At 34.1% G+C, this 16741-nt stretch overlaps 1 protein-coding gene across 3 annotated transcripts in view; it reads left to right on the top strand.

Moving 5' to 3' along the window:
* CNTN1 (contactin 1) overlaps positions 1–16741 on the top strand; it is a 361942-nt gene that overhangs the window by 304823 nt on the left and 40378 nt on the right. For all 3 annotated transcript variants that reach the window (XM_035002871.1, XM_035002873.1, XM_035002874.1), the window contains 2 exons: positions 6729–6963; positions 9470–9573. In XM_035002871.1, the coding sequence (XP_034858762.1) occupies positions 6729–6963; positions 9470–9573 (339 nt within the window). The remainder of the gene's footprint in view (positions 1–6728; positions 6964–9469; positions 9574–16741) is intronic.

The raw sequence follows: 16741 nt of genomic DNA, 5'->3' as shown, positions 1-16741 counted from the left end.
CTTCAGAGTATAGGATAGAGGGTACATACCTCAATATCATAAAAGCCATCTATGAAAAACCCACAACGAAAATCATTCTCATTGGGGAAAAATGAGAGCTTTCCCCCTAAGGTCAGGAACACGGCAGGGATGTCCACTATCACCACTGCTATTCAACATAATACTAGAAGTCCTAGCCACAGAAATCAGACAACAAAAAGATAAAACACATCCAAATCGGCAAAGAAGAAGTCAAACTCTCACTCTTTGCAGATGATATGATACTTTATGTGGAAAACACAAAAGACTCCTCCCCAAAACTGCTAGAACTCATACAGGAATTCAGTAAGGTGGCAGGATATAAAATCAATGCACAGAAATCACTGGCATTCCTATACACCAACAACAAGACAGAAGAAAGAGAAATTAAGGAGTCGATCCCATTTACAATTGCACCCAAAACCATAAGATACCTAGGAATAAATCTAACCAAAGAGGCAAAGAATCTGTACTCAGAAAACTATAAAATACTCATGAAAGGAATGGAGGAAGACACAAAGAAATGGAAAAATGTTCCATGCTCATGCACTGGAAGAACAAATATTTGAAGATGTCAATGCTACCTAGAGCAATCTGCACATTCAATGCAATCCCTATCAAAATACCATCACTTTTTTCAAAGAAATGGAGCAAATAATCCTAAAATTTGTATGGAACCAGAAAAGACCCCTAATAGCAAGAGGAATGTTGAAAAAGAAAAGCAAAGCTGGTGGCACCACAATTCCGGACTTCAAGCTCTATTACAAAGCTGTAATCATCAAGACAGTATGGTCCTGGCACAAAAACAGACACATAGATCAATGGAACAGAATAGAGAGCCCAGAAATGGACCCTCAACTCTATGGTCAACTAATCTTTGACAAAGCAGGAAAGAGTGTCCAATGGAAAAAAGTCTCTTCAACAAATGGTGTTGGGAAAATTGGATAGCCACATGCAGAAGAATGAAACTGGACTATTTCCTTACACCACACACAAAAATAGACTCCAAATGGTTGAAAGACCTCAATGTGAGACAGGAGTCCATCAAAATCCTAAAGGAGAACACAGGCAGCAACCTCTTCAACCTCAGCTGCAGCAACTTCTTCCTAGAAACATCGCCAAAGGCAAGGGAAGCAAGGGCAAAAATGAACTATTGGGACTTCATCAAGATAAAAAGCTTTTGCAGAGCAAAAGAAACAGTCAACAAAACCAAAAGACAACTGACAGAATGGGAGAAGATATTTGCAAATGACACATCAGATAAAGGGCTAGTATCCAAAATCTATAAAGAACTTAGGAAATTCAACACCCAAAGAACAAATGATCCAATCAAGAAATGGGTGGAAGACGTGAACAGATATTTTTCCAAAGAAGACATCCAAATGGTCAACAGGCACATGAAAAGTGCTCAACATCGCTCGGCATCAGGGAAATCCAAATCAAAACCTCAATGAGATACCACCTCACACAAGTCAGAATGGCTAAAATTAACAAGTCAGGAAATGACAGATGTTGGCAGGGATGGGGAGAAAGGGGAACCCTCCTACACTGTTGGTGGGAATGCAAGCTGGTGCCACCACTCTGAAAAACAGTATGGAGGTTCCTCAAAAAGTTGAAAATAGAGCTACCATACGACCCAGCAATTGCACTTCTGGGTATTTACCCCAAAGATACAAATGTAGGGATCCGAAGGGGTACGTGCACCCCGATGTTTATAGCAGCAATGTCCACAATAGCCAAACTGTGGAAAGAGCCAAGATGTCCATCGACAGATGAATGGATAAAGAAGAAGTGGTATATATATACAATGGAATATTATGCAGCCACCAAAAGGAATGAAATCTTGCCTTTTGCACGACGTGGATGGAACTGGAGGGTATTATGCTGAGTGAAATAAGTCAATCAGAGAAAGAGATATATCATATGACCTCACTGATATGAGGAATTCTTAATCTCAGGAGGGTTGCTGGAGTCGTGGGGCTGGTACAGATGGGGTGGCTGGATGATAGACATTGGGGAGGGTATGTACTATGGTGAGTGCTGTGAATTGTGTAAGACTGTTGAATCACAGACCTGTACCTCTGAAACAAATAATTATACGTTAAAAAAAAAGAAGAAGATGATAGCAGGAAGGGAAAAATGAAGCGGGGAAAATAGGAGGGGGAGACGAACCATGGGAGACTATGGACTTGAGAAACAAACTGAGGGTTCTGGAGGGGAGGGGCATGGGGGGATGTGTTCCTGGTGATGGGTATTAAAGAGGACACATACTGCATGGAGCACTGGGTGTTATACGCAAACAGTGAATCATGGAACACTACATCAAAAACTAATGATGTAATGTATGGTGATTAACATAACATAATAAAAAAAAAAGGGGGCGCCTGGGTGGCTCAGTTGGTTGAGCGACTGCCTTTGGCTCAGGTCATGATCCTGGAGTCCCGGGATCGAGTCCCGCATCGGGCTCCCTGCTCAGCAGGGAGTCTGCTTTTCCCTCTGACCTTCCTCTCTCTCATTCTCTCTCTCAAATAAATAAATAAAATCTTTAAAAAAAAAAAAGAAAATTACAAAGGAATACCCTTTATAACCACAGATACAAAACTTAACAAAATCTTGGCAAATTAAAGCCAACAAAATACTAAAAGAATGATACACTACGATGAAGTAGTTTAGCCCAGAAATGCAAAGTTAGTTTCACATTCACAAATCAATATTACTCATCATATTGGCAGAATAAAGAAATGAAACCATAGGATCTTCTCAAGATATCCTCATTCATAATTAACACTTATTCATGATTTTTAAAAAAATTCTAAGTAAACTACAAATAGAAGGGAATTTCCTACACCTGATAAAAGATATTTATGAAAAATTTACAGTTAATAATAATGCTCAGTGGTGACAAGCTAAATGTTTTCCTTCTAAGTTTGGACATAGAGCAAAGATATCGCCTTTTAATGTTGTTAATGGAGGCCCTAGCCAGTGAAATAGGGCAAGAAAATGAAATAAAGACCACAGTGTGTGGGCAGAAAATTCTAGGGAAGCTATAAGCAACTATAAGAGCTAATAAACACAATTTAAAATGTTGCAGGATACCCGGTCAATATTCTAAAGCCAATTGTTCTTTTATATTTTATTGGTTTGCTGCTAATAAAACTTAAAAACAAACAAACAAAAAACTAAGTTGCAAGATTTACACTATGAATTCAAAATTTACTAAAGCCACACCAATTAAGACAATGTGATACTGTCATAAGGACTGATATCAATGAAGTAGAGAGCCCAGAAATAGACTCACACTCATATAAACAATTAATTTGCAAAAAGGCACCAAAGCAATACATTGGGAGCAGAAAAACTTTGCAGTGGAAGGTATTAGAATAATTGGATATTCAACTGGGAAATGTTTATCCAAAAGGAACCTGAATGTTCTTCAGCATTGCTTTGTCCAATACACTAAACTGATGGGTTAGTCCTTTTCTAGTTAACATTAGTTAAATATGTATTATCAGTGTAATAATGTATTATCAGTGAGTCAAGATACTATTTCCTCTATTATGGTAATACTTCTACTGCAGTGGTATTATTTTTTTTTGTAAAAATAATTATTTAAGTTAGTTTTGTTGATAGCTCCAATGTTAAAGTATAAAGTAAACAAAAATTACCCATGATCACACAACCTAGAAATCACTCAATTTGACATTTTGGGGTGGTCTTTCTAGTCTTCTATATATAAAGTCATAAAATTTGTATAATGCATGTTTAAACCTATTATTTTGCATGTAATTTTCTTTTTGTAAAATTCCTTGAGATTTAATTATTTTTATTACTTTTAATTATTATATTTTATATATAATATGTTTATTATTTTTGTTTGCATGGAATATGACAGTATTAATTTTCATTTCAATGTATTTTCATGACATCTGTAATTGATTTTCAAAAGACAAATTTTAACTGCAAGCTTTATCCAACTTGCACTTCTAATAGACATCTATTTCTGGAGTATCTGCCAAGCTCATAATGACTTTTCTTCTGTGAAAATTATTCATTTCACAATCCTCTATCAAAATGTAACTTTACTTAAGGAAAAAAAAGAAAAGAAAGAGAAAAAAAATCAATGCTCAAAGCACAAGAATAGATTACTGAAATTATTTTTTTCTTAAATGCATGTCAGATTTTACCTGGCTTACTATGGCTTCATATGCAGTTCCTATGCAAAAATAGATCCTGGATGTTAAGGGATCCATTGGTCTAAAAGATTAAACAAACATTCAGCTATCTAATTCCAGATATATCTTGAACTCACTGTGGTGTGGTAACCCAATATTAATGTATAGCATTTTCTCTGGACATTCAAACCCCAAGACTTAGTTAAAAAAAACTTTTGTATCAACACATGTTTTTATTTTTTTAGAGAGAGAGAAAGAGAGTACACATGCATGCGTGTGCAAGAGCAGGGAGGAGGCGGGGGTAGGGAGGGGTAGAGGGAGAGAGAGAATCTTACGCTGGCTCCATGCCCAGCACAGAGCCCATTGCCAGCTCCATCTCATGACCCTGAGATCATGGCCTGAACTGAAGTCAAGAGTTGGTGGTTCAGCGGACCATCCGAGCCACCCAAACACCCTCAACACCCGTTTTTAAATTGGAGTTTGCTTTTGCACTTGAAACTTACTTTGATCACTAGTGTAATCTATTATGATAAATCTGTCTCAGAAGTCACTCAAGGGACTTGTTATTAAAGCATCCAAAACATTTTGTTAATTTTTTATGACCCATAGAGGAGTTCTGTATCAGAGACTGTAATGTCTGAAAAACACTGCATTTCAGCTGGATATTTGAAGTGAGAGATATTGTGGCAGAGAAAGCTGTGATAGTAGAGGCTTGTCTGAATTAGACACAGTGACATTTACTTAGGTAACATGTTGATATAGCTCCATGCACCCATTAAATATTTTTAGTGTTTAGTCACTGCAGATAGTCAAAGAGCACACTAGGTTTCAAAGGATTTTTTGAGAAGTGCAGAAAAAATAACAGGTTTAATCTTTGCAAAAATCAAATTGATTTCTGTAAGTGGATATTTAGCAAAAATTGACTTCACTCAGTGCTCTGTAGTCATATTTTATTCTTGGCATTTAATTTACATTCTTAAATAAGATTTAGAAATAAAATGTTGAATCTCAAGTTATTTAATTTGTAAGTTTTAGTGTCAATGTAACATATATAAGTGCAGATATTAAGAAAATTAGAATACTTTACTCTTTTATATGTGGCTTGAATATTTTTTTTTAACTCAGTGGGTATCTGTTTCAGAATAAGATGGGGATGTTATCAAAATTTCATGATTAGAAAGCCTTTTCTAAAAATTTTAAATCAAGTCTCTGGTGATACAGCCTGAGAATCATTAATTTTTTTCCAGTTTTATTGAGTTTTTTTTTTTTTAGTTCGCAAATTTTTTTCCACTTTCATTAAGATTTGAAAATTCTGTAGATGATTCTGGTATACTCTAAATTGCAAAAACTAGGGAGATAACTATCAAAAAGAAAATTGTTTAAACTACTGTAGAAACATTATATTTTCTAATAATGTAAAAAAAAATCAAATTAGTACATTCTTGGAATCATGCTTTACGATTTACATTTCTATACCATCATGTTTAACATAAGTGTATTCAAGCAACTGTGGTATATTTACTTCAAGGTTTTTCCTCATGATAACTTAAGTTTGATATTTCCGGTGAAAAAGTAAATATCAATTTGCATATTTATCTTTTTGACTTTTTTAAAAAGACTAAATGATGAGTATTTACTAGAACTAGCTTTGCCATTATTTATAAATAATGAATTGTCAAAGCTGACATGAACTTTATTGGGCAATTGACATGTATAATTATAAGAAACTCAGAAAATAATGCCAGACAGAGCACTTTCTTCAATATTGTGTCAGACAGGGGCCCACAGCCAGCCTCCTACAGATGAGGGCAGCATCATCTTTTCCTTCACTTTCTCTCTTTTTCCCTCTGACCAGTTCCCACTGTTTGATTATAAGACAGATCTTCTAGAGTCTTGTATAACTCTCTTACCATTGCCTTTCAACTCTAAAGAAATTAATTTACTCATTCATTAAATATTTCTTGAGGCTTTGTTCTAGGTCCTAGGGATAAATATAAATGAAATTCACAGAAACTCTTCCCTCATGAAACTTATGTTCTAGTAATTGAGAGAACAATGACGTGGATAAATAAGTTAAATATGTAGTGTGGATCATAGTAATGTTAAAGAGAACAAAATAAAGCAGGGAGGTGGGATATGGGGGTATTATGGAAAGGCTCTTGAAATGGCAGATTCTACAGCCAGGAAAGACCACAAGTAAGTGATTTTTACCTCAAGAAAGTGAGGGAAGGGGCCTTCTGTTGTATGGAAGAGCATCCTAGGGATAAGGAATTGAATGTAAAAAGGCCCAGAGAAGGAGCCCCACCCCCTGCCCGAGATATTCCAAGAAGAGCATCTTTGGTAAGTGAAGTCATTACTTGTTTGAACATGTTTTTGCCTTGGCATTTTCAGGCAGCACTAACTTGTGAACATGTTTTTTTAAAGTACATTTTTACAAAGAACATACTTTCTTATATATCATTATTATTATTTGCTTTGAATTTTCCCCCTATTAAACTGTATTGCTTAAACCTATTTAACATTTCAATTTCTGTGTAGCCTTTGTCAAGAGAATACCACTACGGCAACAATTTTGGTTACATAGTGGCGTTTAAGCCCTTTGATGGTGAAGAATGGAAAAAAGTTACAGTTACTAATCCAGATACTGGCCGCTATGTCCATAAAGATGAGACCATGCGCCCATCTACTGCATTCCAAGTTAAAGTTAAGGCCTTTAACAACAAAGGAGATGGACCTTACAGCCTCACAGCAGTCATTAATTCAGCACAAGATGGTAAGTAAAAGAAAGACCTTACTAATATGATGAGGGAGGGGAGAAGCCTAATCCTCTGTAGGCATTTTGTTTGCTGCCTTTTAGAACCTACTTACTAAGATCTTTTCATACTACTAGGCATTTCTAAATGAGTATTCCTTTGATCCAAATTAAAATGTCACTCTATACATTTAAAGAATGCCTCCAAAATCTTTTTCATCCTTTAGATCATGTCCATGATAGTTAGGAAATCTCCACTAAAATAAGTGGCTTGGATCCCTGTTCCTGGCCTCTTGATTCTAATTTTGAAGTCAGAAATTCTCCATACTTGATTGGAACCTCAGTATGTCTGTGCATTCACAATATTTACTGCTTATAAATTACTTAACGTATACTTTTTTGGGAGTAAAATTTCCCCCTTTTAACCTAAAAATTGTATAATTATAGCATTTATGTGACTTTTTTGTCATTACAATAGAGTACTAAAATTTTATTAAAGGGAATATAAGCATAATTCTATGAAAAAGGAGTCAGAAAGGCAGTTGAATTTTTTTCTTGGAAAAGAAAAAAATTGTCTGGAAGACTATTTAGGGGGTAAATATATAGATACTGGCTGTCTTTGTTTTTCTAGAAACTTTAACTGATCTGAGCATGCTCCTAAAGGACTCTATAGCTCTATGCTAAATAATATATAGTTTTAGATTATACATAATGATATTAATTTCTGTGATTTCCTATTTAAGTTATTATGCTTTTTATTATGATTTTCCTATTTAAAGAAAGATAAGACTTCCTTACTTTTTAAGATCTCATTATATCTCTGTACTCATCAGCACTATGTAAATATTAATGACTAGAAAAGCAAATAGGGATTTCATTGCCTTCTGACTTAACACTTTTGTCCTTGGCCAAGTTCTCTTTTCACATGTATGAAAAGCACAAATGGATAGTGTAAAGACTTAAAATTATAAGAGATACTCCTCTGATCTCTTAAAGGAAAAACACTCTATTCATTTACCCAGTTTGCACTATTTTTACTTCAAAATAAACAATTAGCTATCCCATAGAACTCACATATGCTCTTCAGTCATAGAGTTACTAGTTTTCATATTTGTTAAAAACTTAATGTGCATTCAAATCATTCCATGCTCTTTACCGACAACACAAACATGAAAGGCAACCATATATATATGAATATATATGTGTGTAGGTACACACACACACACACACACTTTTTAAGTTAGTTAACTAAATACATAGAAAGAATAAAAATAGAAATTATTTAAGTTTATAATCAATTCAGGTCTTTTTAGTCCCAAGTAATAAATCTTACATTCTCTGTGCTTGTGCTGATTCAGCAGAAATATGATAACTTGACTCAGTGTTACCAGTTTGAACAATATGAGTGCATTTCACAGAGGAAATGAAAGTAAAAAGCATTTTACAAGTTATCTTCTCACCCAATATCAATTTTTTATTGCTTTGTTTGATGCTAAAGTAGTCAGGCAAAAGGCCATGCCTGTCATTTCTTTAGTCATGGCCATCTGCTTTTAATTATATTTCTTTTCTAAATGTTTCATGGGTCTCATAAAACCTGCATGTGCCGAAACTTGTATAAGTGTTCATCTTTTCTTTTACTACTAAGAAATCAATCATAGTGCTACATGTTTACCTTGATTCAGAAAGACAACAGTGTTCATGTGCAGGGCATTTTTAACATAAAAGAGGATTATAGCTTGTTAATAAAAGACAATAAAAATTGATCATTCTTGCTTAAAGATTTCCTTAGTTTCTTTGTGTAATTTTCATAAGGGATGTAAATTACTTTTTTTTCACTGAACAGAGAGGCCTTTTTGATACATATTTGACTTGATGCCCAGTTGGAAGATTAGACTTATAAAAGCTTTCCTGAGCCCAAGAAGCAGTAGATGTCACAACTTGTTTCAAAGGATCTTAAAAAAAAAAAAAAAACTTATGCATAAAAGAGAAAGAAGTATCTCTACGTATCTTTAGCTCATGTAAATACAAAGTATGAGAAAATTGAAAATTAATTGTAGTGAACAATGTTTTATAATAAATATCAAATTTCCTATTTTTGATAATGTAGAGTTGATAAACTAAATATAATAATTTAATCTGCATCAGTGGGCTTTCTTAAGCAGATTAGTTGGGAGAAATGCAAAAAAGAATTAGTACAGTTCTTGCTCACAGATATTGGAGAACTCCATGAAGCTTCCCATATTTTTTAAAAGTGTGTATGTATTTGTGTATATATATGTGTATAAGTCTATGTTAACATTCATGTAGATGTGTGTGCATATATCATTGATGACCATGAAATAAAGTAATATTAGTAAAACTAGAGAAAAACATAATAAAATTATTTGACTTATTTTATTTTACAAATATTAAAACTACTTAAAATATTAAAATATAGTTTTAATCCATTCATTCAGCAAATGGTGCTATTTGAATTTTGTTATATAAGCATCTTATATAAAAATATAATGTTCTCATCAAATTTCAGCTCCCAGTGAAGCCCCAACAGAAGTAGGTGTAAAAGTCTTATCATCTTCTGAGATATCTGTTCATTGGGAGCATGTTGTAGAAAAAATAGTGGAAAGCTATCAGGTGAGTTCAATTTTTATCAAACTATGTACATTTATTCATAAATATATTAGCATAAGCTTTCAAATATGTTGCATCTTTCAATGCTCTGTGGCCATTGATTTATGTGGCAACTAATACTATAATCTCTGCATTTAATATGTCGGGCATTAATAAGCTATTGGGTTTTTTTTTTAAGATTTTATTTATTTATTTGTCTCAGAGAAAGAGAGAGAGCAAGCAAGCACAAGCATGGGGGTATCAGGCAGAGGGAGAAGCAGGCTCTCCACTGAGCAAGGAGACCGATTGAAGGCAGACGCATAACCGACTGAGCCACCCAGGCGCCCTATAAGCTAATTGTTAAGAGTAAGGCAGAGGTTCCTAACTGGCTTATCTAGGAGAGATGTAGAGTCCTGTGCATTCACAAACAGTTAGCCAAAATAAAAACTAAGGTAATAACATCCATGGTTAAACAAGATCTTTTGAAGCATTCTCATAAAATGCTGGTGAATTTTAAGTTTTTTGGAAATCATTTCAGTAATTTATAAAAACATCCTTAAAATGTTTATTCTATTTGTTTCAATAGTTCTACTTCTAAAAGTCCCTGTAAAAGAAATAACTATAAAATATGCCAAATATGTGTCTCATAAAATAGACACATTTTCATAAGGGATCTTTCATAAGATCACAAATATGTGATCTATGAAGGTAGAAAATTGATAACATTCAAAATATCCCAAAGAAAACTTCCCTTGATTTGAGTCTTTAAAGACCAGTAGGAATAGCCAGTTAGAAGGGGGAGGATTTATATTAGTTAAAGGGAAAAAGACATGGAAACCTGAAGCTGGAATGATAGTTGGGGTCTTTAATATGATACTAGCAAAATGTAGATGTGATTATGCAGGGAAAGTGAAATCATCTCATATTTTTAAGCACAAAGAGTGAAAATTAAGAGGAATTGGCAACATCCTATCTTTGCAGATGAGGAAATGTATGCCAGAGACTCAACAACTTGCCTCAGCACAAATGAAGTGTCAAAGCAGTATCTAAAACTCAGCTTTTCTGATTCACAGTTCAGGGCTTTATACCAAACCACAGACTCCTCTCTGTTTTAGGAAGTGAATGGACAGTGAGGGCCCTTCTGAAGCCACAGGCAGTGGGCTGCCTGCCCAATCAGCTAGCCCTCTCAATTCTGGTGCTCTCCCTTCTTCATCTGTCCATGAAATATTAGCTCCTCTAGGGCAGGATTTTGTCTGCTTTCCTCTCAGTGCCAAGAACAATGCTGAGCACAGAGTAAACACTAAACAGATATTCACTGAGGGCTGATTGTGATACTCAAGTATGATCAAATCAAGTGTTACAATCTGGCCTTCTCAAAGCCATGTTCCTGAGATGTAACCACAAAACCAACCCCAGGTTTTAACTTTTAAACATGTAACATATCAGGAAGCTCTTTTTTTTTCTTTTTGTACTGTAGGTTAGGATTTGGGTACATCTCAAAATGTCTTCAGATAATCTTTGCAAGGATTCAGCTGAAGTTATTATAAAAAGAGTGGAATGGTAGGAGTGAACTGGAAAGACCTAATATTCATAACTTCTTAAATTGACAATTACATTTACAGCTAGTAGAAAAGGAATGGGAAAAATAGAGAAATTCACTAGCTGTTGCAAACCCCTGTAATAAACAAGTTCAAGGTTTCTTGGGAGAAGAGATCAGTATTTGGAGTTTGAAAGTCATCTCTTGGACCATAGCATTTTTTCTTATTTCATGGTATTCATTTTTAAGTAATAAAAAAGAGGAAAAAGGATTATTTAATATATAACTCACTCATGAATTGAAACACTAAATATATATTTTGCTTTTTAAAAACCATTGTCTTTGCCTAAGAATTATATATTGACTATTTCATAACTTCCAACTAGCAGAGAACCAAGGAAATATGAGGTGGGAAGCAATGATAATTATCAGAATATAAAAGCTTTTTTTTTATTGGAAGTAAGCATCAATTAAGGATTTCCAATTAAATAGCAAAAAATCTTTAGCAGGTAATATTTTCTCAAATGATAATTTTCAAGGAAAAAATGTATGCTATTGAGGAATTTAGTTTCACAGATATCTGACTTTTGCAACTCCATAGTAAGTATAAAATTGTGAGCTCGCCCAAGCAGATATAGGTTGATATCTCAGCTCTATCACTGAGGAATTTGGTACAAAATTTATCTAAAATTTCTGAGCTTTGGTTTTCTCATCTGGAAAGCTGGAAAGAGAGTAATCATGCCTCATAGAACTCTTGTGTGGAATGAAATGAAAGCATTTAATGCTTTTCCCTATTCTATGTCATTGGATATTTGAAGACAATGATGATGATGACAGTGATGAAGATGATAATGATAATATTAATTATAAGAATAATAACATTTGTTGAGCCCTTACAATGCTAAATAGTTAAGCTTATTGTATTTAATCTACATGATCCTAGGGAATAGACACTATTATTATCCCTGTTTTAAAGATGAAAAATTTGAAGTTTAGAAACATTTGTCTGAGTAATAATTGGCATAACCAGATTTGAACCTAATAAATTAAATAAATTAAAAATATTGGAAATAAATCTCAAAATTATTGTTCCATTTGTTCTTTCTTAAAAACCTTTTGAGTCTTTGACACAGAACCTTGAATATCAAAGAGACAAGCATGAAAGAAAGCTTAAAAGAGAATATCTGTAACATGTATTCTCCTTTAAGAAAATGCCCCTGTAAGGGAGGGGGGTGTCGCTTGACTGAGTATAATGTGGTTATTGTTTCTATTTTAAAATATGATGGGAGATGCTAGCAGTTTAACAAGATAGATGATTGAGAAAACTAATATCCCAGTGCACTTCCTATAAAAATGTACTCAAGGTCTAAGTTATAAAGAAACAGAGGGGGGGAAAAAGTGACACATTAAGAAAATAAAGTAAAAAGCTGGAGGAGCCCATCTCCTATGTGACTGACCTCATCTCAAGGTTAATTTCCTGATATTTCAAGTGAGAACTGTAGGCAATTTAGTTTAAAAATAATCTCTTCCCTTGTGGTTTTAAAATATATCTCAGTAGAGTGTTTAAGTTTTACTCATTTTTTCCTCTTGCCTAGTTGAAGAGCTCCCCACTTCTACCCTTAATACTACTAAGTTTTCCTGCAGTGTAGATGAACTAGAAGAATATAAGAAGTGCTTATCCAGCAGGTAAAACATTCACTTAACTTAATGAAAAAAAGCAAAATATGCTATCAGGAACAATGAATGAAAAAACTCTTAGCAGCTGAATCAGAGATTAATGCAGATGATTGGTTTCACAATTATCTTAAAAGATTATCAATCCTGAGTAACCTACTCAGATGTTTTTAAAGGTTAATTTATTATGGTGAGCATAAACTAGTATTTAGGAAGCGCTTCATTTTCTTATTTTGATGAAGGCATCTGTCTTCATCTGGATCTCCCCAAAGCAGAGCCTCACACATAAGTGTGGGAAAAGGTAGTGTTTTGTTGTTGTTTCTTTTTTTTTTTTTTATTAACATATAATGTATTATTTGTTTCAGGGGTACAGGTCTGTGATTCATCAGTCTTAGACAATTCACAGCGCTCACCATAGCACATACCCTCCCCAATGTCTATCACCCAGCTACCCCATCCCTCCCACCCCCCCTCCACTCCAGCAACCCTCAATTTGTTTCCTGAGATTAAGAGTCTCTTATGGTTTGTCTCCCTCTCTGGTTTTGTCTTGTTTCATTTTTCCCTCCCTTCCCCTATGATCCTCTGCCTTATTTGTCAAATACCACATATCAGTGAGATCATATGATAATTGTTGTTGTTGTTATTTGTTTGTTTGTTTTAATATGAACCCAGGGAGCAAGTATGAGGAAAAAGCATAATGAACAGGAAAAGGGGAAACTTGGGTACAAAGATGCTTTATCTTTTTGGCAAACCCTTACAAGAAGCTAATTGAAGCCTACATAGAATTGGTTGGTCCCAGCACCAGTGGTCAAATTTTGAATAGTTCCCAAAAGGTGTAAGGATACAAATTTGAATAATTTATATTATTGCTATTCCTTTCCCATGGAATATGCTAATAATCAAAGTAGTCTGGGATTTGGATAATATAGTTATTATATAATACATTTTTAGAGATTGAGATTTTTTTATGTCAACATCTCATTTTTTTCACTTAATAACCACATTAAAATTTTTTTGGAAATACTGTATTATATCCTTAACAAAGGAATTTTTACTTGTCACATGATTGTTTTTTTTTTTTTTTTTTTTTTTCAGAAAATTCAGATTAAAAGGACAGAACTTAGAAATCTGATACAGGGGCGCCTGGGTGGCTCAGTCAGTTAAGCATCTGCCTCCAGCTTAGGTCATGATCCCAGGGTCCTGGGATCGAGCCCTACATCAAACCCTGCATTGAGCCCCTCATTGGACTCCTTGCTCTGCAGGGATCCTGCTTCTCCCTCTGCCTGCCACTCCCTCTGCTTGTGCTCTCTCTGTCAAATAAATAAATAAAATCTTAAAAAAAAAAAGAAATCTGATACAAAGGTTTATCAAAGTAGAAAATAGTAAAATGGAGCAAGCCTGATTTTCAAAAGTACTAAACATCTTTAGGCACTTCCATAATTGTAACATCCATTTCTATATTCTAAACCCCTTGGTTAGAAGAGTCATTTTTCCTGCAAATTTCTTAAAATTTTCTGGGAAGAGATATAACTATATTATCTTTGTACAAAAGTGGTATTAGTGTAGCACACAAATTTATGGAAAGTATAATATTCTTTTGCTAAGGTTTTTCGTTTTAGCTTCCTAATACTTTTGTAAAGAGTAAGCTTTCTTGGGGCAAAATGATATACTTAGATCTCTCTGTCCGAGATATTAGTGATTTTGTGTGAGCTTAAACATTTTGATTTCTTCCTTTATTTTTTTAATGAGATCTAGAACAGCAATGAACATGTCGGCTTGGGTCCTCACTGCATTCCCAGCACCTAGCACAGTAACTGGTACAAAGTGGGTACCTGATAACTATTTGTTCAATGAGTGAAAGAGTGTCATACTTCAAATGCAGTCCTATGCACCAAAAATAAATGATAAATACCTTTCTGCAAAGAGTTTCTAAATTAGTAGTGGTTGAGAAAGACAAGTCATGAGGCAGTTTCATAATTGTTTAATAAGCACTATGATAGGTTTACAATAGACGAAGGATGCTATGGGGATTTTAGAAACATGTAGACAAAGTGAAAATTATAAAATGCCACATCATTAAATAAAAATAAATACATTTTTTGTTACTGTAACAGATGAAGATGAATTTATGGTTTACTATCCATAAAGCAGGACCCAATCTATGGATGTATGTATATATTTTCTAGTCATGATAATCCATTTCTACTTCATCCAGGCTCTCTTTTGGTCTCCCTAGTGATTAGTCAAAAGCAACATATGTGTTCTGCTCCATGACTACAGGTTGTACACTTCACTCCAAGCAATTTTCTCACAGATTACTGTCAGCGTTTCACCACATTGAGAAACTCAGTGAGATGATCAAGAAGCAACAGCCCAAATTTATTATCTATTTGGAAATGAAGTGCATGACCAGTGGCTAGTTCAGTGAAAAAAGATGGTACCATATATTACATATATGTATCTACTGTTTATTTTAGTATACTTCAAAAACATTGTAAGTTTTATGTAAACATATACTTTAAAGAGGGACAGATTATTAAATCATTTTGTCTCAGATGCTTTCATTTGTAAAGAGTAACGATACTGTGAAAATTTCAAACTCTTATATTATAAAATAAGGAAATCTATTTGGCACACTTAATAATTCTTTCTGCTCCCTAGTTACAAAGGCATAGATAAGTCACTGCTTTAATTAATTGTGAATTTTAAAAGAGACTGACCATACAATCCCTGCTAAAATTAGATGAATAAAGTCATTTCTCATTTCAGATATAGGTGTAAATAGTAAATTAAGGAAAGCTTTGTTCTTTTCTTTTGTATTGCCAAAATGCCTCATGGAAATTTGAGAAGGCAGAAAAATTTTGTCACTTTAAATCCTCATTTTTGTACATAGCATCTTCTAGAAATGGTCTTTATTATATTAATCTGGTTAAAAAACTTCTCTTCTTTAAACTGGATAGAAAAGTTGTTATAATGGAATGAAGATTTTGAAATGTGGTATACATCTCAGTCAATAAGCATACATATAAAAATGCATGAACTTCAAGGACTTTGGTTTTGATTGCTATAATACATTCTAGATTCGTTGTGAAGATAATGTATGAGGATAATACTACTTTAGTGCCTGGCATTTCATTAGAATACAAATGTTCATTTTATTTCTCTTTAGTCAAGCAATAGAAGAGGCCTTATGTATTATCTAGTTCAAATGCTCACTAAAATATAGGCCATCGCCCTCCTCAGATGAATGTACTCACTGCTTGAACACTTTCAGAACCCAGAAACATTCCTTCTCAAGGAGGCTCCCCTCCTTAGAAAGTCTTGTCTGCCAACCGAGATCTGCTTCTGGAGACATTTGGTGCAATTCTACTTCCTTGGTTCTGAGGCCATCCTTCTGGTCAGATGACAGGAATGCCAAGGAGATCCTATCAAAACCATTAGGAAGAGTATTATCGACATGAGAAAAATGAATACTAGTAATCAAAATAAAAATATTGCAAAGGAAACCAATTAGCAATTTAGTAACTAGCCTTTGCTCTGAAATGTGCTCATTCTACATATAAACCTTACTTTGTTACCAAGTGAATTCGAGCTATCTAGTTCCATTTTATAATGGTTTAATTTGTTTTATTTAAATGAATCACTCAAGATTATATAAATATTAGATATTATTGTCTAAGCACTTTGGTTAATTATGAAATTAAATTTCCATTACTTTATAGACAGGGAATCTAAATATGTAAAATACGGGGCGCCTGGGTGGCTCAGTTGGTTGAGCGACTGCCTTCAGCTCAGGTCATGATCCTGGAGTCCCTGGATCGAGTCCCGCATCGGGCTCCCTGCTCGGCAGGGAGTCTGCTTCTCCCTCTGACCCTTCCCCTTCTCATGTGCTCTCTCTCATTCTCTCTCTCTCAAATAAATAAATAAAATCTTTAATAAATAAATAAATAAATAAATAAATAAATAAATAAATAAATAAAT

The sequence above is a fragment of the Mirounga leonina genome, unplaced genomic scaffold, assembly GCF_011800145.1.
Source record: "Mirounga leonina isolate KUSES-001 unplaced genomic scaffold, KU_Mleo_1.0 Mir_126, whole genome shotgun sequence".
Lineage (NCBI taxonomy): Eukaryota > Metazoa > Chordata > Mammalia > Carnivora > Phocidae > Mirounga > Mirounga leonina.
This window is presented reverse-complemented; position numbering and strand designations above follow the sequence as displayed.